The following is a 23,752-nucleotide window of genomic DNA, read 5'->3' on the forward strand; positions in this document are numbered from 1 at the left end:
AAATCAAGGGAATAAATAATACCAACAACACTAATAATAACTGTTTTGTATCGATTTACTCGCTTGAACTCAGCTTAACCAGATTGGCAGCTATAGTATTTATACACATACCTAATCAACTATGGAAAGATGAATTTAATAATTAAATTAAAATCTAAAAATAAAACTTTTGGAGAAATTAGATTTAACTAATTTAATAAAAAATATTTCAAACAAAAAAATTTGCTTTATAATAAAAACATTACGTAAACGTTATTTAAAAGGTAAGAGCTCCATTTAGAATTTGACAAGTTTATTTATTAAACACCGCAATTTTTTAAAACAGATTTTTAGCCCCATCTTCCTTTAAATATCTTTCTCCTACTAAAATGTCAATATAGATAATTTTTTCAGTTTATTTTATTATAAATCTATAGAAGAAACCCTCACAAAATTAAAATCTAGCGGACTTTACTGGTCGCAGTCTTATAGAAAAAATAACATAAGGACATATGTCCCCGGGGTGGAGGACCATATTAAGGGAAGCGGGGTGGTCAAAGGGGGCAATTGCCCCAGGGCGCCGTAGTTTTGTAAAAGTAAGGAGATGTCCTTATCTGCACTTAATATGCTACCTGTGTCCAGTGGCCCTGAAGAAAAAATGTTGTCCCAGGACGCTGAAATGTTTGACACAGCTCTGCCGGGGTGTACAAGTTGTTATGGTGTTTGCAGAGTTATACTTTCGTCGGCTGATTTTATTGTCCCCTTTGGTCTTATGTGTACACACTTTACCACAAGTAATAATCTATTAATCGAAGAGTTATTTTTTCTCCCGCATAGCCGTGGGGAAATAAAACGTAAAAGTCTGGTAATTAATCCCTTGTGGCGCATCGCATCAACACCGTAAATTGTCACGAGATCGATGAAAACTGTTAGGGTTTTCAGTTCTATTGACTTTCATACAGCGCCTTTGCGCCATGATTGAACACGTAACTGAATACGTAACCCGATCGCAGTATTTTCAGTTACTAGCTCCCCTCCTCATATTAATTGACTCTAAGCCCACCTCCTCCTCAAAATGCACTCACATATTAAATATTACTTTCGATTGGAAGCTCATTTTCCGCCTTGCAAAAAATGAATCGTACAGAAATTGTAAAGAATAAACGTATTGTATAATATTGTAAACAAATGATTTGTAAATAATAATAACATTTTGATTCAATTGTGAAAGGGATATTTTTTTGTTGAAAGATAGAATTATTATTTGCGTTTATGGCTTAACCACTGTTGGAATCCTGTTCGTTTTACATACACGCACGATTCTTATACGTAATTTCATTGCTATACGTAGTAGGACCTAAAATAATTATACAAATATAGAATCAATATACGAGCACTAGTTCGTTTTTCATTTTCGATACCTTCAAGAGAGACATTTCCTGTTACATTATAATATTATTACGTACGAATAATACTTCGTCTGAGGAAACGCGATGTGCTCCGTGGCCTACCCGTTAAGTAATTTTGCTCTTGAGACTCGGTTTATATAACCATTGTATTGAGCTCCCCTAATTAATTTCCCCCAGTTTGAACACCGATAATAACGACACGCTACCACAGCCAATTTGTTTCGTTGACCAGCTATATCCTACCTACATAGGTTGTTGAAAAATTACGCGACAACTGAGGCAAACGGGCGTTTCGAAACGGATTAATGTGCACGTACGTATTGCGTTCCGTTGATCCGTCGCGAGAGCAGCGTTTCTCCAAACGAAATACGTTTTACAATAATATACGACGCGTGTATAGAGGCGCACCAGTGCACGGTTCGAATCGAGTACAATATGTTATTATGCACACATCACCTACAGCAGTCTCTGGTTACGTGGTATTCGCTTTTATTGCGCGAAACTAACGCTCCGCGCGCCGAGTTATTAAGACGCAAAAGTTAAATACCGGCAAAGCCGCGGTGGATGGGATTTTATGGGGTTCAAAGGTAAATCGCTTGCCCGAAGCTTACGTCCCCGGGCAACGTTTTAGACGACTATTCGGTTTTCCGTTTAAACCGCCACCTCCGGCCGCGACGGTGAACGAACAGCAAAGTTAGTATTGAACAACTTTAACAAACTGTAATATTATTATATTATAACAAACATTATAACACGCGGCTCTGGTGTACGTGTAAGCTCCAGGACCAAGGTTGTTTTTTTCCTTCCCCGAAGGATAGCCGACCGAAGGGCAGTTCGATTCTCGGTAAAGCCGAATTAAATGTATCAAATCATGGAACCATACCCATTCGTGGAATATAACACACCACAATCCTTACATTTGATGACGAAATATTTTCATTGTTATTATACACATTTTTATATTTTCACAGAAAATATTTGATACATTGCAAATTACATGTAAAAATACAAATACACATGTATCAACAAATCATGTTATTTCAGAAACAGTGGATATAATTTTTTGCCGCTCTTATAATTTTATATTAAATACTAACATTTTAAGTTCATTGGTAGCATTGTTATCTTAAAATTTCAGTGTTCAGTTTGCTCCACCAAAAGTTCCACCTCAATCATCATTTGCACTCCATCTAAGTTTGTAACTCTAAAATAAATATTAAAATAAAAACGTTTTATGATCCACGTTGTTGTAATAATATTTATATAACATGCAATTTAACATTATATTAGTAAATGTATAGATTTTGTAAGTTAAATTAGATTTTATTGATTAGCAATAGATCATGTTAGTCAAATTTTAAAGTTCTTTCAGTATAAGCTTAATTGATTTTAATTTACAGAAAATATTTGTATCAAATAAAAATACATTTTTAATTAGTTTGATGATAAGTACTTTGATCTTGAGAACCTATTGCAAACACATAAATTATGTTATAAATTTAATTATAAATTGTTAGGTATTAACTAAAAAAATGTTTAAATTAAGTATCAATTGAATTGTGTTACCATTTTTAAGAATATAAAATTAAGTAAATTTGCTATCTTTAAATTGTATAAATAAATAGTTAAGTTAAAAAAATTTAATTTTTCATTTTTACTACGGAAACATTAATTATACTCATTTTGAAATTAATTTAACGATGCACAAAGCCTGGGAGGTGGGGAGGAAAGGCCTGAGCTCCAAGGCCCATCATTCCGACGTATCATGCAAACAAATTAAATAATAATTTAATATACAGAAGTGAAATAATACTATTTGATTTTATGCGTGTGCAGTGTATTAAATAATATAGGATTAAATGAACATTGTGGCTATAAGTATTACTGTGTTTTTGGCATAATGATTTCATTTTTTCTTTGATTAATAAAATATTTTAATCAAACCAAGTACTTTCAATGATTTTTTTATTCGCGTATTATTTAATTTAAATACTAGTATTATACTGCAGCAGTATGAATATCTTAGCCGAATAAGTATAAGTAAAGATGACCTAGAATATATTAGCCTCGAGGCGACTAAGCAAGTTATTAAAAAACCAAAATTACAACAAAGTTACTGCAATTAGTAAAACTTTATTGAATAGGTATTGTCTTTAAAAACATTTCACCTTTAACATAGTTATTAATAACATTTTGGTAAATCATATTTTAGGACCTACTTTTAAAGAATAAAAAAGTTAGTTAATTTAAAACTAAATTATTGTTTTCAAATAAAATAATGTGTGTTTAAAAAATGAAAAATATTATCTTTCATAAAAATAACTATTAAAATAATTTTTATGATGAATATTCAGTGCTTGAATTTACTTGCTATAGTAATAAATATTAAAAACAAGAATTTTCATTGTTTGATCACATTTGAGTAAACAATATATATTTAAACAAATGAATAAATACATTCTCTTTTATTGAAATTGATTCGATATCATCGATACTTTATACATTAATTACTTTAAAATAATCTTTAAGCTTTATAAGGTACTCATCAAATAAAAATAATTTTATACAGTTACTTTATATTACCATTCAAGTCAATTATTCATAGACAATTATTTTTTACTTCAAAATCTGTAAGTATGTAGATTAAATAAATTTAAATAAGTTTTAAATTATAGGTACCTATTTCATTTGATATTAGAAATATATTAAGTTAACTTTATAGTATTTAAGAGTACTACTACTTTACATACCCATTTATTTTCTAACTGACATCCATGCAATATAATTAAATAATAGTATTTAGAGTAATTGGAACCAAGTAAATTGTTTATACACATGACTTCTACATTTATATTATTCCTATAACCATTGATTATAGAATAAGCATATATGTTATGGATAGAGTTTAAAAATGGATAATGTACACATTATCTGGGTAAAGTAAACATTATCCATATTATCAGAATAATGTATACATTATCCACCTTAAATATGTACAATTCGTACTTTATCCAGCTAATGTACACATTATCTTGTATGCTAAGGACAAAGTATAAAGTAGAAAATCAAATCAAATCATATTAATCCAAAAACAAATAATTTATAAAGTTGATTAAGTATTATTAAATTATTATTTTATGTATGAAAAAATAAATATATTAATTTATTGGAAGAGTTTAAAATCAGGTGGCATTTGAAGTTGCAAAGCATCCTACCAAATTTACAAACGTAAACACTCATACATTTATTTGTTAAACATTTTTTAAAATCTTGACCACCAGAAATATATTATGCATTACCTATTTCATACAAAAATTTTTTTTACAACATTTCTAAAATATATATTGATGGCTTATTATGATTTTTTTTCAGTTAACTTTTTTATTTCTTATTTCAAATAATATGTCATAATTTTTTAATTCCGTTAAATGCACCGAATTCTTATTTTTTTCATTAATTTATTAAAACTCTCATAAAATATCTCTTTATTAAGATTTTAAATTTTAATAAAATAAATAATCAAATTTTAATAAGCCAAATTAGAGAAATTGAAAACCGATAGTACCGTACTGAAGTTTATAATTATTATAATGCACACAATTTATCATAATATAAAATTTATATTTTATCAAAACACTTATCCACAACAAAATAATGTTAAAATTATCTGATTAATGTATAAAATAAACGTTTTACAAATAATATTTTTACTTTACCCCATATGGATAGGTAATGTTAACATTTTCATATTCTACCCGTAACATATACATATTCTATAATCAATGCTATAACTAATTAATACTATGAAAAATATTATATTGTTTGACGAAATTAAATTAATTCAAAAATAGATTTATCAAAAATGTAATGTCATAAAATTACAAATAAAGAATTCTTAAATTATGTATATAGAATAGTTTTCAACATTCATAATTTATATTTCTAATAATGTATGAATATTGAGTCAAATTTCATATTAAGCATGTGTCAATCTAAAAAAAAATATATATATATATCGTTCACTTAATGAATTTAAAATTGACTATTTTTGAGTACTAATTTTCTGTTACTGCATAACATAATCGAAATTTTTTCTTGATATAAAATACATTTTTGTATTACTTATGAAAGAATATTTACTAATAAAGATTAAATCTTTATATTAGTATTATAGGTAAATTATTACAATTTGAATTCTATGAAGATCTTGTAGGCTTTACAAAAACTTTTTTTCGTTTTAGCTTCTTGCGCATAACTTCAACTTCATGTAGTTCTGAACAAACTTCAGCAAATATTTCTTTCTGTTCTTCCTCTGGTATGGTTCTCCTATAAACAATGTATACATATATAAATAATAGATTAATTAACAAAGATTTCTGTAAAAACTATTTTTACCTATATTGTTTCATTAAATCATATTTCTCCCATGGTGTTGCTAATTCCTCAGCTCTTTTATAAAATCGCTCTTCTAGTTCTAAATCAGCAAGTCCTTTCATATTCTTTCTTTCCCACCTAGCACGCCAAGGCCTTGGTTTTAATTTCACCTAATTCAAACATAATAAAAATGTAATAGAAATAACTTTGAAAACTCACTAATAAATTAATAAATATAATGGATTTTACTAGTGTAGTGTTAACTGGTACTGGTGTACCTTCAGGTAAATACTCAGCTTCCATATTTTCATCAAAAGTACTGTATTCATTTGGAGCATCTCGTAAATATAATAATTCATCATCAAGACGTTTTTCTAAACGTAGAACTTCAATCTTTTGTATGGTAGGATCGTAAAGTTGATACTTTATTTCAGTACCTGTTTATCAAATAATTTAATTTTACTTTAGTATACTTAAAATTAACTGTAAGTATCTGAACCATAAATATTCACTCACCAACATGCTTAATAACATTCCTAAGTGTTATATTAGCTCTAAGACCACAACCTAGTCGTTGAATGCATATACCAACAAAACGAGTTGCTTTATTTGGAGCATGTTGGTTAGATGATGTAACAGCCAGAATGCTACCTAAAAAAAAAAAAAAGGGTTAATAGGATATTAACTATCTATTTTTCATGTGCAGCGGAACCTCGATAAGTCACAATTCAAGGGAAATGCAATTTTTTTCGACTTATTGAGGTTTCAACTTGCTAAGATTTTCGAGTTACCAAGGTTTTAGAAAAAAAATTTGACTTAAAGAGTTTTTAAAATGTATGTATGTATTAAAGTTTTTAAGTAGCAACTGGCAATTAGTGCCGGCGCTAGGTATTGCGGGGTCCTGGACATTAGCCTTTAGGATATAAAATTTCAATGTGTCTCATGGTATTAAGATGATAATTTAAAATCACAGGGGCTCTTTAACAAACACAGGGCCCTGGACAAATGGCCCATTTGTCCTCCTCTAGCTCCAGCACTACTGGTAATACTGATACAAATGAAAAATACTGTTGTGTGCTGAGGTTAGTAAATACATACGATAATAAACACAAAAAACGCAATTAGAAAAAAGTCATCGGAACATTTAGATAAATGTTTATAAAGCTATCCGTCATTATCCGTCTATATTCGGAGCACAATATGTTTGAGTTATCTATGGTTTTTTTTTTTTTTTGAATAATCAAGGTTTATGCAAAGGAACAGAATTTTTTTTCGACTTATCGAGGTTCTACTGTACATGAATTTTACAAAATACAAAGTAATTACTAATGTATATGAAATTGCATTGTGGAATTTATGCACAATGGTAAAACAACATTCCTCAACAAATTAAAAAATAATTTTTCTAACACTAAAGTTGATTACTTAATTCAACTGATTTTTCCAAAAAAATTAATAATTTTTCTAAAAGAGGGTTGCTCGTTCAAAAAAAATCATATTTTGTGTATATAACACAGTCTCGTTTTTAATGCTTACCAACATAAAATTCAGGTATATCAATATGTTTTCTTCTTTGGATCATGTCTAAGCGCTCCAGTTTTTCTCGTAATGAGTTCCGCCATTCCATTTTAGGATCAGGCAGAAATTCCGGATAAATAAATCTGCTGTTGGAAGGAACGACTAATTTCCTCTCAGATTTTACTTGTTTTCCAGATACAGCATTGTCCGGAGACTGATGAGTGTCAGACAGTGGCATATTGCTGCACGTTCTGGACACCTGAAGAACTACTGGGAGGTAACGGTTGATTAATATCGAGCGTTCGAAAACCACACACAGCCAAAACATTACCCGGCGCGAATCCACACTGAATTATATGCAGCTTCAAACTTCTTAGCAACATGTCGAATAACTTTTTCCACAATCTTCAGGTACACTGCACTAGACTAAGAACGTTCACAGATTCATGCCCCGTTATAAGCAACGTCCAACGATCCGGATTGAAAATTTTGAGTGCACAAGTAGCAACAATGTAATTAACGCCCGGCTCACAAATTTCCGGTCGATGATAATACGTTTCACAGTTAAGGTTCACAACGCGCAAGCATTACCCATTCATACTTCGTTATCAGTCCAAACGTATTGTGATAAGACATCGTTAACATTATAACCACAAAATGGTAGAAGAACTATTCTGTGCTGTTACCATAGATAATACATATGCATTATCTATGACTATAACCTAGAAATGGCACTCGAAGCCGAAGGTAACCCGTTCACGCACGAGTGCTTCACGCCAGTGAATGCGGTTGGCATTCGCGTTACTGCGCATGCGCTAGAACTAGATTATTCGCGACTCGGCACCGTCAGTGCGCACGCAATCATTATCTCGTATCACATAATCTCATCATAATTATCATTATTATTTTATTATTTATATTATTTAAATAATAAAAGATTCCTCATAAGTTTTCCTACATTAAACTGGAAAGTCAAACAATTTTTTATGAGCATTAGAAGTTAAATTTTTTTTTTCTAATAGAGTTCTAAAATGTAATATTGACACAACTCTAAATATTGCTGTTTTACTCAACATATCACACTCTAGTAGATTTTATTTAGTACAAAAACACCACAAATTGAAATAAGACACTCTTGAATTTTTACCTTTTTAACTGAATGAATTAAAAAAGTAAACTACCATAAAATAAATATAGCTTTCTTGCTTTGAAAATAATGATAATTATGATAAGATTATGTGATATGAAATGATGATTTCGCATGCACTGACGGTGCCGAGTCGCGGATAATCTGAAATCCTAGCGCGTGCGCAGTAACGCGGATGCCAACCGCATTCACTAGTTTGAAGCACTCGTGTTTACGCTAAAGAAGGAATTTCCAGTTAATTTTAAGGAAAAGTTCATTAGTTCACAATTCACTGAAATTAACAATTCAAATATCTATTAGTTCACATAATTCATCAAGTTCACTAGTTTAAATGATTTGTACAATTTAATTTCACAAACGATATGAAATATTTTTTTTTCACTGCTAGTAGATCCTACAATTAGTCATAGACCTTATACTCTATAAGATCTATGACTAAATTAAATGAGTAAATTAAAATATCTATAATAACATCAAATGATTTTCAATGTAGAAACATGTCGAAACCACACTATGTATACAGATTAATTTAATAATATATATATAATTATATATTCAATATTTATTTCTTTATATTCTATGGCAATATCTGACAAAATTATTTTCATGAACAATAACTGTAATGCAAACATTACAAACAGCTGTTTCGGGATTTTGAACAACTAATTTAATAGACTTATGGTAAATAATAAAAACATAATATAAAGTTCACGAACTATATTACAGTTTATAATACACAATGCTACCGATATATTTTTTAAACTGTGAACAGTTAGATTACAGGTACTGAAACCGGTCAGAATAGTTCAATAGTTTAATATTTATTTTATTTCAATAGTTCAATAGTTCATCAAAGTGAATAGTTAATTTGAACTATTCGTTCACGAACTTGACATCTCTAGTTCACGCCACTGATTAATAAGAATGTTCTAAATAATAATTAATAAAAAAATAATAAATTAATCATCATTATAATAATATTAATAATGAATATTAATATTTTTATTACTCTCTGATTCATGCATACTGATTGACGTCACCCCGGCGTCCGGTTAGTGCTTATCAAATGTGCCGATTGAGGGTCGTAGGCCATGCACCTAATTTAGGGGGAGCCATTGAAACAATCACCCTTCCTCAAAATTCGTATTGCAATAACCACGAATCAGATATGCGATACAAAACACCACATTATTTAGGCTCCAATAATTTCGTAGAAATTTAATCACCCCCTCCCGAAAAACATCTATTTACGTGACTGGCTGGGGCCGGGATTTCGTCGGTCTCTGTAACAGAATAGGGTCTACGGTCTGCAACCTTTAAGATGTGTATCGTAGGTAAGTTCTACATATGTCACAGGTCGCTGTACAGAATGTGAGACATTTTGTCGTGGGCTAAAAGTTACTTTATGAGTTGTATTATTATCGTGCGACCAGTAGCGTATTTACGGGGGTTGAAACAACCCCCCCCCCCCATGGTTCTATTTTTAGAGCCTTTTCATTTATTGAAGTTTTACGATATAATGTTGACAAAATTATAAAATATTTTAATACCTATTGCTTTGAAAATTCATTAATGTATATATGTATATCTCTAATCTGATTCTGCATCAACTGCATAAAACGAATGATAATTTTCGTTATTAAAAGGATAAAGACTTATCTACGAAATACTATGTGCTAAGCAGGTTTATTTTTTAATTTACTAAGATAAGATAATAATTAATAATGTAATTAATTTATAATTATTCTCTCTAGAAAAGACTTAATGGGTTAACAATCAATCAGAAATATCGTATTGGAAGTAATCAAGTATTTGACGAATTGGCATTAAAAAAAAGATGTTTTCTTTTAACACTGTAATATTAATTAATATATTTATACAAAATTAGATAAATCGATTTGTGAAATTACCCACTAATCTGAAATAGGTGGAGAAAATGCGACTGAATGGCTGGAAAATATAGATATTTGTGTATGAGTCAACTTAACAGATACCAAATTCTTAGTTTTTAGCTATCTACTTTTATTTATTTATTTATTAATTATTATTATTACTATTATTTATTTATTTAATTTTGTTTATTCTATACCGAAAGCCTTATGCTAAAAAAAAAAATCTGAAATTACTTAATGTTTTATTCAATCCATCTTTTTATATTTTATTCCAGTTATAATTATAGAAAAATATTGCAGTATTATTTATTATATGTCTATTTGAATTTATATATTAAATCATATTTATTAATACATTAATTATTTATATTAATACATTTGAACAATTAACGGTTAATTAATAAATGACTAAATAATTATGAAATGTATTTGATATATTACTGTATTTTTAGAATAATAATTATTTTTAATAGTCAAAATCAATAAATAAATTGAAAATCGTGGTCGGAATTGTAGTTTTGTAGGCAAGAACAGTAGTTGGCTTTTATCAATATGGGAGAACTGCACTATCACCAAACAGAGTGCCCGTTCCAATCTGTTCTATAGTACCAACGTGATGATAATTTTGATAATATCCAAGTTGTCATCCGTTAGTTATACCTCGATTCGCTTTGTAGAGAAAAAAAAATAAAAACCAGCGCTAGTTGTGCCTTGTGCGTGCTGTGCTATTATTTTGTTGGGCACTTTTCGCGGTCGTCGCGAATCGTGTGCGTTCTTTCTTCATTTCGCGTTTTCTCACCTTCCGTTCGTACGCGATGATGATAAATAACGATGTTGATTTACTATACACGGCAATTGTAGAAACGCTATAATTGAGGTTTCACAATCGTGAGCAGGTACTGTTGTCGTTATTGTTGCATTAGCGGTACCTATTAGGTGTATTACACGGGACTGACTACGTTTTGTAATTTTTCCCTAGACCATGTATAATGGAATCGGTTTGGCCACAGCCCGTGGTTCGGGCACCAATGGCTATGTGCAGCGCAACTGGGCTGTCATTAGGAAAGTCAAGGATCAGACATCGTTCAAGACCGAAGAGGAACTGGCCAAAATTGATTCGGCTGCCAACCGTCAGCCTAACCAAGAGCTGTTGGACCATGATCGCAAGCGAAAAGTCGAGTTGAAATGCATTGAACTTGAACAGTCATTGGAAGACCAAGGGTATTAATACATTATGAATAAATATTTTGCTTAGCTTCAACTATTAACTATTTGTATTTTATTTTTATAGTTACTCTCAAGATGAAATTATCAAAAAAATCAATAATTTTAGAGTTACATTGCTAGGCAAACAAAAGTCTGGTACTGAATATGATGAATGTGGTAGACCTATGTAAGTACATACAAAAATAAATTTAATTATTGAAAATTGTATCTTAGTATCTATTTCATCTTATTATATTGTTAGTGTTTAAAAATTTATTTTTGCTTTTAAGTACTTAAAATTGTGTATTTAACTAACTTAAATAAGTATATCATCTTAACTATATATATATATATGTTTAAAGTATAAATGAATCCCTATTAAATAACCACATTTCTATCCTTTAATTCAATATGTAGGGCTTAAAGTTTAAATAGTTTTTTTTTTTTTTGTTATTTAGAGAACTTTTTATTATTCACTATTAAAATATGTTGGATCTTTACTTGATAACATTGTTACATTTAAAATTATATCTTTATAGTTTAATATTTACTTAAATTTATTCTTGTTTTCGACTCATTAAATTGTATTTAGGTTATACTAATAAATAAATATAAACATATAAATGTTTATGAAATTTTTAATCAAAATATAATTTTTTTTTTTTTTTTAATTAATATTGCTTAAAATTATTTAAAATGTTGATTAAAAATTTAATTGTACTTCTTCGAATAAAAAAAAAATATATTTATATAATCACTGTATATAAGTTCCACTAACATTGCATCCCTGTGTGGATCAATACTTGAACCCACCCTTTCCTTGCCATCAGTTCATTGGCACCACCCACTAGTAAACAGTACTGGTAGTGGTGGAGATGAGTCACTATATATGTAGATATTTTATTTTTGTTGTGTAATTTTTTTAAGTTATAATGTGTATAGTTTGTGTTTCAATAATAATCTAAATTTATTATGTAAATCATGAAGAAACCACAGTATAAGCCACCATGATTTAACTAAATTTATATATAAACATCTATGTCTTCCAAAATATATTAAATGTGATATTAATATTTTAATTAGTAACTTGAGTCTTCCATTAAATAATTTAGTTAAATATATTATAAGAAAAATCTTCCAAGTATTTTGTATTATAATTAGATTTAATTTGATATATTGTTTACTTACTTTTATTCTAAATTAATAACATGTCCAATTCAAATAATGTCGAACAACAATGTTTTAAGCGTGTATGGAAACAAACCTTAAAATCTGTATTAAAAAATCCAACTAATGCCATGATAATGGCTGAAACAAAATCTTTTCAACAAGTCAATGTTAATTTAAAAAAGAAAAGATCCAGGCGTCGTCGAAAAAAAAAAAAAAAGAATATTTGTGAATGTTGTACAGATGGAATAAACAATATCACTGGTTCAGTATCAAATTTTAATTCTAATGGTACATTATTTCTTCATCATATGCCATGGAGTTGTCTAAATACTATTTGCCTTAATGGAATGCAGTTTGCTAATATTAATAGCTTAAAATCATTTTTAAGGTATCTTAATTAGATTTTTTTCAATATATGTACATTCTACTTCTCTTAACTTATTATGCTAAGTAACTAATTATATACCTGCCTTAAATAAGAATGAATATTAAGGTTTTTGTCATATTAATTGTATATTATTTTAAGAATATTTCATTCTATATAATGAAAACAATCTTTATATAATTCTATATAAAGGGTTAACATATTTTTTTGTTTTCAGTTTAAAGGATACTCATCAATTTGCTGATGAACAATTAAAAAAGAATGCAAGACTTAGAGACGCCTTTGGTATATCAGAGTTTTTTATTGAAGGTTCTAGTTTAGATCCAGAAAGAAAAACAAAAGAAGCAGCACTAGCCCAGTTAAAGGCATTACAGGTATTACAGGTGAATCAAACAGTTGCACAAACACAATTGAATGATGACACCTCAACAAATAAAGACAGCAATATAACAAATGAATTACGGTAAGAATAATTATTTCCTTACTTTAAATATTTCATACAATTTAAAACATTTGTATCATAAGTATATAATAATTTATTAATATTTTAATTTAAGGTCTAAAAGTCCTAAACACAAAAAACGAAAGAAAAAGAAATCAAAATCTCATAAAACTGACAAGTATGTATGTGATTAAATTTTTCTAGTTAATTATTAGTACATTTGATGGATTTTTGGAAAAGTACATTTTTGCCACTAAGCTGATGATCAAAGATTAATTTTGATTTTTTATGTAATAATCTGTTTTTCATTTTAGTTTTGATAAATTACAATTATCTATGTAAACCTTTGATCATCATTTTATAGAAAGTAGCTTTATGAATTTTTTCATTCACTTAGATACCCAATGAAAACTATTTTTTTAATTAGGCAATTTGTTGATTACTGTTTAGTTAAACTGATTAAAGGATATTAAACTAAATAGTGGTAAGTTATTATGTTTTCCATTCAGTAATTTTTGTTTTGGTGTGATTTTCCATACAGTCATATTCTGCTATACTCACATATAATGTAAAATTTAAATAATAATTATTGTAATAATATTACTCTTTTTATTTTAATAACCAACTAAACGCAGTTCTCTTGCTCAATATATATTATATTTATTTATTTCATATTTAAAATACGATAAGAAAATTATTTTATTCAATTACTTACAATGAAATAATTTTTCATTGTTTTTATGTACTTACAAATCGTTATTTATATTGTTACATTTTTAATAACTTAAGAATGAGTAAAATTTTAGATTTTTGTTATGAACTATTTAGAATTTTACTATTTTTTTTATAAAGTAATTGTTACAATAAAATTATTTTTTATCTTAAATTTTGTTTTAATTATTAAACTATATACACAATTTAACAACTCGGCTATTATTTAAAAAATAAAATATCTTTATTTTAAACAAATTAGTCAAATTGTCTTTATTATTAAAATATTTACTTAATTGTTTTTTCTTAAACATCTAAAATATTTTTTCAGACCTAGATTGTTTAAAAAATTATTTTTGACATTGATTTCCAGAAAAAAATGGCAGGATAATTTTTATTCTTGAACATTTTTTTTTTTTTTTTTTATATTATATAAAATAATTTTACATATTGAAATTAACTATCAATATTAAAATTATTTATACATTTATCATTTTTACAGAGAAAAGGGAAATGACAAGAAAAAATCAAAAAAACATAAAAGAAAACACAATTCGTCTTCAGAAGATAGTCCAAATAGGTAAGAGAATTAATCTTACATATTTAAAATGTTTACTGCTCGCTCGCTTACAGACGAGTGTAAAACAAAACTACCTTGTAGATTTATTTTTGAGGTAATATATTTATTACTATTTGTAGGCTTATTATGAATGAATGTTTTGAAATTGGATTTTTAAGGATTGAAACCATTTTGAGTTCCAAGTTAAATGTATAATTTTTTTCACATTTTATATTTTTTAATTTTTTTGATTTTAATAATTACTAATTTATAATTTAATTAAAAAATTAAATAATAAATTAATAACTTTTGGAAAAACGTTGGTTAATTGTAACTTATGATTGGATTGAGTTTTTAAGTCATTAATCATTTATATTGAATTACTATTATTATATTTATATATTTTATAGAAATGAATCAAAACTCAGCAAAAATTCTTCTCAAGTAAAATCTAAGTATGATGATGATAAACCTTATAAAGTGATCGCTGAAAATAATAATAAAAAAAAAGAGCCTGAAAATAACCATAAAAAGCACTCTAAAGATTATGATAAAAAAGAAGTAGAAAATAAATATAAAAGTGATCGTGAAGAATATCGTAAAAAAGATTCTAAATCAGATAATTCTAAAAGCTCAAGAAAAGATAAAATAACTGAAGAATCGCATAAATCAAAATCTAATAAGAATATTTATGAAACTAAAAAACAAGATCATTCACCTAGGCATAAAACACCAGTAAAAGAACGAGATAGAGATAAATATTCCTATAAACAAAGAAAAAGTGATAATAGTAAATCAAATAAAGATAAATCTGATAAAAAATCTGATAGAATTGATTCAAAATACAGTTATAAAAAAAAGAATTTAACTCCTGTTAAAGAACTGAAAAAACCAATTATTCAATATGAAAAATTAACTTGCATATCTTCTGATAGTGATAAATCATGTTATACACCACCTCCCAAGAATATGAATGTTAAGTATACTAAATCAAGTCAATCAAAAACTAATGAAGAAAAAAATGTAAAGAATACCAAATACACATTTTCATTACGTGAAGATAGTGAAGATCGCTTAGTAGTAACAAAAGCTAATGGCCAAACAGATCCTAATCTAAAACAGAAACCTACATCAAATGATAGTGAAAATCAACATAAAAAATCTGAGTCTCAAAATTCTAATGATCGAATAGATAAAGTATTTTTAGAGTCTAGTTCAAGTGAAGTAGGTGATTTAGAAGAAGATATTGATTTAAATATTATTAAAGAAATCACTACAGAAAAAATTAAAAAAGTATTTGAGTTGCATGAAAAACAAGAGCAAGCATTGCTCCATCTAAAAAAGAAACTAATGGAGAAAAAACTTAAAGTAAGAACTTCTTCCAGTTCAAGTGACAGTTCAGATGCAGAGCCTGTCAAAAAAAAAAGTATTAAGCGGAAACATGTTCGAGATTCTTCGTCCAGTATCAGGTATGTTAAATATTTCTTTTTATTTATAAAAACATTTTATAGTATACAATATTTATTCTAATACTACTAAACCATATTTATGAATTTATATTGTTCTTCAATTATAATTTCAATTTAAATAACTATTATATATTTTCAGTGATATATATAAAAGAAAAAAATCCAAACGCTCACGTTCTAGTAGCAGCAGTAGTGCAAGTGACACAAGTATTGACCATCATAAAACATCAACAAAACTACACTCAAGTGACAAGTATTCTAAAAAAAAATCACCTTTATTGAGTCATCGCACTAAAGGTAGTATGTCTCGATCACGATCTGCATCTTTGAGCTCTAATGAACGTTCACGGAAAAAACGAGTTTCTTCAAGTGAGGAATCAAGTCCTAGACGTAAGCAAAAATCTTTCAAACGCAAACATTCATCTCGAAGACAAAGGAGCAGTGGCAGTAGTAGCAGCAGTAGATCATCATCGTCTTATAAAAAAAAAAGACGTTATAGCTCAAGTCTTTCACGTTCTACAAGTAGTTCATCAAGCAGTCATTACTCTCGCAGTTCTAGTTCTAGCCATGACTCTAGCAGTTCTGTATCTAGCCGTAGTTCAAAGTCTCGATCTGCATCTATACCTAGGCGACGAGGGTCGCCTAGTTTTTTGGATCGAAGACGAATTACAAGGTAAATTTTAATGTCACCGTGTGTTTTATACTTTCGATTTTATTTTTAATCAAATATATCTTAGTTAAACAATTCCATAAAATGTTTAAACTATACAAAATATAATATGTTCAATATTTTAATTACTCAAATCCTCAAATAAAATAGTAAAATTATGTTCCTATCTCATTTTAAATTATGCTTGAATCACGATTTGGATGATGAGACTGGAACACAGGTATCAGGCTATCAATCAGTTTATGTATTTTGTATAAATATTGTCCAGTGTGTGTAAAATACAACCTTTTTGTAAATTTATGGCAAATCCTTGTTTTATAGCAAATTGGAAAATTAATTATATTCAATAAATTATGGTTCGCTATAAAAATCATAATTTCTTACATTTATTATATTTTATCATATAATATAATGAGCCATTGATTTATGAAAAGGTCTAAGTTATTTTTGCTAATTCAATATTATATCAGCAGAACTAAAGATTATTTTAACTATTATTATTTTTATTTTTATTTTGCCACCCTTATGTGCTTAAGTTGACTTTTATTATAATTATTATTTTTTCTTGGTAGATTATGTTTAATTTATGCATGACCATGTAGATATAAAATACTTTATCATTACAATAAAAAAAAGTTGTACGATTTTAATTTCTCAAACAATTTTTACTGTGTTTTTATTTCTTCTCCATTGAAAAATGTAAATAAAAATGAATTTTAGAATACTAAATCGTACAAAATAAAATGATATATATATGTATGTATATATATAATATATTTTGAATGTTTTTTCTTTTTTCTTGTGATTCAAACAATATACTATTGTACATCCTCACGCATCACTTGGAAAAGTAGACAACATATACACCTATTTGAAACATTGCTTGTAGGAAATGAAAATATACAAAACTAAGAAAATCATGTGCACTTAGGTTTTTATTTCCCAGAAACATAATGCTGATTTTTGTTGCTTTCAGATAAATTATGCATTATAGCTAAATTATAATTTGTGTGTTTTTATTTCATTTATTTTTTGTTCTTTTTTTTGTTTTTTTATTTAGATTTGTAAAATTTTGATTTTTGGCAGTTTTTTTTTGTTTTCAAGCTGGTAAATATTGAAATTTCATTTTCATCTCATATTTTAAATTCTGCGATGAAATGTCCAATAACGGTTGAAAATTATTTTGTAGTGCGAGAAAAAGACCTATCCCATACACAAGACTAACGCCGTTTTCCACCAATTCCGATACGGATAGTGTCATCAGCGTGCACGACTCACCATTTGCTGAGCCACTAACTGGGAACTAATTTTATGTATACTTATGTGATTTGTTATAGTGCAATAACCATTAGGCTAACAATTAACATATAAGTTATCTAACTCCTAGTCAAATGTTTTTGGAGTGTAAACTAACTATTTCCATAATTTTATTATTATTTTAACCTTCCTAGAAAATATATTAGCAATTATATTGCTGACATTCCATTTAGTATAATTTCATGAATTAAGTGAACGGTATCTAGTCAAGAATCTAAGTCATTTTTTGCTCGCGCCTTATATTGTTTTAATAAATTGTGATATTTAATTTTCGCGGAAATATTACAATATTTTTCATGTTATCAACATTTTGTTGTATGTTATAATTTATTATATAATTTATGTACATATACATGTATGTGTATATATACATATATAAAGAATTTTTATGTTTAAAATTTTATTGTTCTGGTAATTTTCAAAAAATGAATTGGCATTTAACATTTCCTGATATAATGTAAATTATCAACAAGGAAGTAAATACTTCTATTTACAATTTTAACATATTATATTTAGTGGGTTTATGATGGAAATATTGTCTGATTGTATTTCAAATGTAAATTTAATAACAAACAAGTGTATTAATAACAAACACCTAACTATTGCTTTAATACAGTTAAACATTTATGACAGTTATACAATTCTCAATTTATCAATATTTGTAATATTACACAATAGTGGTTTTGTTGTTATCATTAATTTTATGTGTGTACAATAAAAACAACAGTCTTTAAAAAACTACAATAACCCCTCCCAATTTTATAATTTAAACAAAGCATAATTAACAGATCTAATTGCTCAGTCGATTTAAGTACAAATTATGCTTCCAGAAATGAATAATTAATTTCTATTAAGCAAAAACTAAAAATAAATGTTTTATATACAACTGTAATACAAATTAAGTAACAGTAACAATATTGATGTGTGCAATTTATGTTTGTTTTACATTGATAATAATATATAAAAAAAAATACTGAACAATTTTGGTTTTGTAATTTAAAAAAATAAAAATTAAAAAAGAAAAAAATACAAAATTATATATTTATATATAACTCTTCAGAGTCTACAAAGTAGAAGAAGTGCTCCAAAAAAGGCAATAAGAGCTCCAAATATTGGCATTAATTTCATGGAGTTAACATCTTGTGGATCAGGTGCTCTAGGACCACTTGGATTTCTAGTATGTTGAACTATCTTTACAGGGTCTTTGCTGTCATTAATAATAGTATTTTCTTCAACTTCAATTTCATCATGTTGTTGTGGTTCAATATCGGAATACAAATCTGGCAATCTTGGTATATCTAAAATAATAACATAAATAAATGGAGCAATAAGTAATTATACAAAATATAATATAAACTTAATTTATGTTTACCTGAAATCCTGCCTTTTGCTACAAGTACTGCATTTACTTTAGGATTATCGCGGTCACCCTAAAAATATAAGTTTATATTATTTACACTGAACGTCTTTAAACACATAACATATATAATAAAGATAATAATTAAGTATGATGAAAATAATAAGTTTAATAATCACAAATAATTTTACTGATACCAAAGATCAACCTTATTGCGAATAAAAACAAAATACTAATATATATAATTTTAATTTAATATTAATATTTAGTTTTGTACAGAGCCAATCATAATCATTTGGAAATTGACCAATCACTTTCCAAATACAATGAATGTTTAAATATCAATAGTAAAAAAGCTGTCGTATAGATGAGAAGTTGTGGCGGACTTTGGATCACGCAAAATGTTCATTGAAAATAATTTGACCCTTAAATACTTTTTTTTTGTATAGTTTTATGAATGATAAAGACTTAATACTATAAATATATGTAATGATTTTACTTAATTAGTTATTTATTTAAATGTTAATTCATTAAAATGTATATACCTAATTTACAACAATTTAAAATTATTGTTGAAAAATATGTATATTATAAAAAAAAAATTGAAATACCACCGAAGTAAAGAAAATTGGTCACTCTTAAATATAATTCCTGTTCGTCTATAGTGGAGCTCATTAAAGCAGGTGATAACATTCTATAAGAATTTTTAACTAATATTTGGTCCTAAAAATTAATAACTCCTACTTTAAATTAATTAATTTAAATTGCATACTTTAATAAAATCAACTCTGACAAGATTTCCTTTAATTTCGGAAATCTCTCCTCTCCAATATAATGATGTGCCGTCTACTGTAAATTCAATATATTCATCATGAGCGGAACTAAATCCAACTTTATCATAAATATCCAACTGTGGGATCACAACATGTTGACCGTTCAATACAACGTCGAATACCTGAAAACAACAAGACGGTAATATACAGAACACAATATACAAATTTCTCCTAGGGAGCTCACGCACGGTAGCAACAAAACCAGTACCTTCAAGCCGCTATTCGTGAAGTACACTTCGCTGAACTTCAACACCATAACATAATCACCATCTTGCATGATGGGTATATCGTAACCGAAAGTGGTATGCGAATACCTTTCGGTCTGGTAAAGGATCTGATCGTGGGGCTTCACGCGCTGTATGGACAACTTCTTGCCGTAGTCGGACTCAGTGCCGATCCTGTTGAAATCCCTCTGGTACAGTATTCCGTAGCTATCCACATGAGCGTCGCCGCCGGCGTTCACTGCGAATATCACGTCTTCCTTGTCGAGGCACTGGCACAGCAACGTGTTCGTGCACACCATCAAGATCAACAGCGCCCACGCCATGTTGCCGGCTGTCGGCGTTCGGGAGAGCAGTCGGCTACGTTCCGGGGCCGGTTCGTTTCAGACGAGGGCGGCACGCATACCGATTGCGGATGCCGACGGTTTCAGTCAGTGTCTTCGGCCCGTTCTCCGGTATGCAACGTCATGCGCACTTTCGCTGACGCGTTTTCCGTTTCAGGACCATTCCCGCAGACGAATATTATTACGTCAACGGCGCGCCGAGAACATTACGTACAGCAAACACTGACACCCGCCACGAATCGGCGAAATCCGGGAACTCGCGGACTCATGACGACGATGATGATACCAGCGGAATCAGATATGAGAATCACGACACCACCACCACCGCTGCTGTTGGTACGTGTTAGCCAATAGTGTCGCACGCATTGGTCACACTGCCGTGGAAGTCTAGTGATAAGGGCACGAACCCCAATGACGTGCCGACGTCCGTTCCCAAACTCCTGCCCGCGATGACGGTACACGGTTGACCACTGTCCGTCGAGCACTAGCACACCCCATGCGCACCAGCCAACCAGTCAGTACCTACAGGCGCGGCTTCAGAGACTTATCGAAAAAATTAGAGAATAGTTTGCAAAAAGAGACACTAAATATTAGGTAATTATCTCTTTCGAATCAAGATGAAGTTGATTAGGTACTTGGGATATTTTCTACAACTAATTAATATACTAAATTTTTATGCGCAGTGCTCGAATTGGGAAAAATTAAGTAGAGGAGCTCAGTACAACGATTTGAAAACTGCGTTCTACGCGCGCAATTATTTAACACATATCCGTGGGGCGCTTCGTCCCTCCCCTCCGCCAACCTTACATATATTTTGAATACCACTTTTCAGCTAAACAAATATTTAAATTCCAAATACAATATATTTTGATAGCAATACCAACATCCTACATGTTACAATAGAAAATAAAAATAAAATAATAATTAACATAATTGTAGACGATCAAGCAGTCTCATAAATCGAATGATATAATCATATATTTGGTTTTTGTTTTTATTTATTTTTACTCTTTAATGCGGGCCACGGCCTTAGAAGATTAGTCTATGGTCGTTGAACGGACATTTATTTTTTTCCAAAATGACGATATAGCCGATCGCCAATATTAATAACAAACCGATGTATATAGTATAATACACCAATTTCACAGACATTACTATTTATATTTTTCCAGAAATGACGGCGTTGTCCCTTATCATAAACATCATATCATATTTAATTATAAAAATAGTTTTGATATTATAAATCGTAAAATTCGTTTTCAAATTGACGTAAATTTGAAATTCACATAAAAATTATTTTGGACATTATTTTGATCCATGGCGCTACGCGCGAGGCAAGACGCTCAAAGTAGTTCACGCTACACGAATCTTCTTTGACGCGCGTCCAAATACCGACTAAGCTTCCGCTCGCCACGAGGCATTCTCGTTTGATTCGCCTATTACCCGAGGCAAATTCAGACAGGGCGAAACATACAGAATCTTGACTCGCGCATCAGATTCGCGTCGTACAAACCCGACTTTACAATATGGTTATCTAATCGGTATGGTCATGTACAATAATAATGTATTTTCGTAACCATATGAACATAAAACCAAAAAAAAAAAAGTCATCATTCGGTCATTCGATATAGTGTCCCTGTTTAGGGATTTCAAAATCTGGCAACCCTAAGCAAAGCGAACCTGTTAATCTATGCTGGCCTATTCTTGATCTTAACCATGTTTTCAATTTACGAAAATATATTTTTGGGCAATATTTGCAAGTTAAAGAATATGGAAACAAATATTGTTAGTTATTATGATTGTTATTTAGGTTAGGGGCTTCTAGCTCTATAAAATACACAAATATGCATGCATATGAGCAAAAAAAAATTACTAAATACCAAGGCACAACAAAAAGTACCAGAAATTAGGAGCGGCTCCAAAGCCTTGATTAAGGGGGGGAGGGGGCAAGTTATAATTTTACAAAATCTTATAACAAAAAGAAAACAACAATTTTTACAACACAAATTCAAGTCGTCTATTTTTAAAATTGGCAAAAATATCAATAATTTGATCTAGAATATCTACTTTATGATATACATTAATTATACATAATGCTGATAGTCTATCTTCAAACATCATTGAACGAAGCCAGGTCTCCGAAGTGTGGAGAAACTCCTTTCCCATATTATAATATGCATTTTTCGTTAACAATATAAATTTTTTTATGAATACGGTACATCTTGGGGGAGGCCTAACCAGGTTTTTAGTCTCTGAAGTGTGGAGAAACTCCTTTCAACCGTCATACATCTATGCCAGTGTTTCTCAACCGGTGTGTCGCGACACACTGGAGTGTCGCCGAGCAAGTCCAAATGTGCCGTGTGAAGTACTAATATTAAATGACAAAAAACATTATTAACACTATTAACTATTTACAAAAATTAATAGGTATTTGATATAATTTCCATGATAATAAAAATAGATTTTCAGCTATCGACATAAAATAAATTGTATTATTATCGTCATTTTGAACGTTTAATCGCGTTCGAATCGCCTATTGTGTGTCATCTTAATTTATTAATGTTGGTTTTTGATATTTTCGTTTATTTTTAAACAGTGAATACGTATAGTATATTTATACTGAAAACATGCACCGTATCAATAACTCACTTCATTTGTATGCTCAGTTGTCATTTACTTCTATAGTCGAATAGACTTTTTCTTAATTTATTAACAACAATATTTTTTTGTTACTAATTAAAATAAAATG

General features: G+C 29.0%; 3 protein-coding genes across 7 annotated transcripts; 1 reads left to right on the forward strand and 2 right to left on the reverse strand.

Annotated features, from left to right (window-relative positions):
• Positions 1-2,408: 2,408 nt before the first annotated feature.
• On the reverse strand, positions 2,409-8,087 carry LOC112683276 (39S ribosomal protein L19, mitochondrial). Of its 2 annotated transcripts, none has more exons than XM_025554212.1 (7): positions 7,612-8,087; positions 7,299-7,550; positions 6,279-6,413; positions 6,012-6,199; positions 5,784-5,932; positions 5,575-5,714; positions 2,409-2,592 (listed from the first exon to the last, which is right to left on the reverse strand). In XM_025554212.1, exons 1-6 carry the CDS (start codon positions 7,661-7,663, stop codon positions 5,585-5,587), a joined length of 906 nt encoding a protein of 301 aa, XP_025409997.1. In that variant the 5' UTR covers positions 7,664-8,087; the 3' UTR covers positions 2,409-2,592; positions 5,575-5,584. The 2 variants fall into 2 exon arrangements, with proteins under 2 accessions (XP_025409997.1, XP_025409999.1); XM_025554214.1 differs by having other exon boundaries at positions 7,299-7,547; positions 7,612-8,078.
• Positions 8,088-10,983: 2,896 nt separating this feature from the next.
• On the forward strand, positions 10,984-20,006 carry LOC112683275 (peptidyl-prolyl cis-trans isomerase G). 4 transcript variants are annotated; one of them, XM_025554209.1, is made up of 9 exons: positions 10,984-11,215; positions 11,299-11,540; positions 11,611-11,712; positions 13,298-13,543; positions 13,638-13,700; positions 14,736-14,813; positions 15,203-16,261; positions 16,401-16,934; positions 18,121-18,516. In XM_025554209.1, the coding sequence occupies exons 2-9, from the start codon at positions 11,302-11,304 to the stop codon at positions 18,236-18,238; spliced, it is 2,439 nt and encodes an 812-aa protein (XP_025409994.1). In that variant the 5' UTR covers positions 10,984-11,215; positions 11,299-11,301; the 3' UTR covers positions 18,239-18,516. The 4 variants fall into 4 exon arrangements, with proteins under 4 accessions (XP_025409994.1, XP_025409996.1, XP_025409995.1 ...); XM_025554211.1 differs by lacking the exons at positions 10,984-11,215; positions 11,299-11,540; positions 11,611-11,712 and adding exons at positions 12,674-13,083; positions 17,992-18,038 and having other exon boundaries at positions 18,121-18,203; XM_025554210.1 differs by lacking the exons at positions 10,984-11,215; positions 11,299-11,540; positions 11,611-11,712; positions 18,121-18,516 and adding exons at positions 12,674-13,083; positions 19,875-20,006.
• LOC112683277 (malectin) lies at positions 18,828-21,705 on the reverse strand. Its single transcript, XM_025554215.1, has 4 exons — positions 20,647-21,705; positions 20,378-20,560; positions 19,621-19,678; positions 18,828-19,546 (listed from the first exon to the last, which is right to left on the reverse strand). The coding sequence occupies exons 1-4, from the start codon at positions 20,983-20,985 to the stop codon at positions 19,305-19,307; spliced, it is 822 nt and encodes a 273-aa protein (XP_025410000.1). The 5' UTR covers positions 20,986-21,705; the 3' UTR covers positions 18,828-19,304.
• Between the last annotated feature and the right edge of the window lie 2,047 nt (positions 21,706-23,752).

This window comes from Sipha flava, unplaced genomic scaffold, assembly GCF_003268045.1.
Source record: "Sipha flava isolate LNK unplaced genomic scaffold, YSA_version1 222_pilon_pilon, whole genome shotgun sequence".
In the NCBI taxonomy this organism is placed as follows: domain Eukaryota; kingdom Metazoa; phylum Arthropoda; class Insecta; order Hemiptera; family Aphididae; genus Sipha; species Sipha flava.

What these genes read in the sequence shown, in the direction of transcription:
- LOC112683275 (XM_025554208.1), top strand. Translation starts at nt 12,734, where the DNA reads ATGTCCAATTCAAATAATGTCGAACAACAATGTTTTAAGCGTGTATGG. An exon ending in AGCTTAAAATCATTTTTAAG is followed by an intron (nt 13,084 to 13,297) that starts GTATCTTAATTA and finishes TTTTGTTTTCAG; the next exon opens with TTTAAAGGATACTCATCAAT. An exon ending in GATCGAAGACGAATTACAAG is followed by an intron (nt 16,935 to 18,120) that starts GTAAATTTTAAT and finishes ATTATTTTGTAG; the next exon opens with TGCGAGAAAAAGACCTATCC.
- LOC112683276 (XM_025554212.1), bottom strand. Translation starts at nt 7,663, where the DNA reads ATGTTGCTAAGAAGTTTGAAGCTGCATATAATTCAGTGTGGATTCGCG. An exon ending in GAATGTTATTAAGCATGTTG is followed by an intron (nt 6,200 to 6,278) that starts GTGAGTGAATAT and finishes TTTGATAAACAG; the next exon opens with GTACTGAAATAAAGTATCAA. An exon ending in TACCAGTTAACACTACACTA is followed by an intron (nt 5,933 to 6,011) that starts GTAAAATCCATT and finishes TGTTTGAATTAG; the next exon opens with GTGAAATTAAAACCAAGGCC.
- LOC112683277 (XM_025554215.1), bottom strand. Translation starts at nt 20,985, where the DNA reads ATGGCGTGGGCGCTGTTGATCTTGATGGTGTGCACGAACACGTTGCTG. An exon ending in TCACGAATAGCGGCTTGAAG is followed by an intron (nt 20,561 to 20,646) that starts GTACTGGTTTTG and finishes TGTTGTTTTCAG; the next exon opens with GTATTCGACGTTGTATTGAA. An exon ending in TCAGAGTTGATTTTATTAAA is followed by an intron (nt 19,679 to 20,377) that starts GTATGCAATTTA and finishes TTATATTTTTAG; the next exon opens with GGTGACCGCGATAATCCTAA.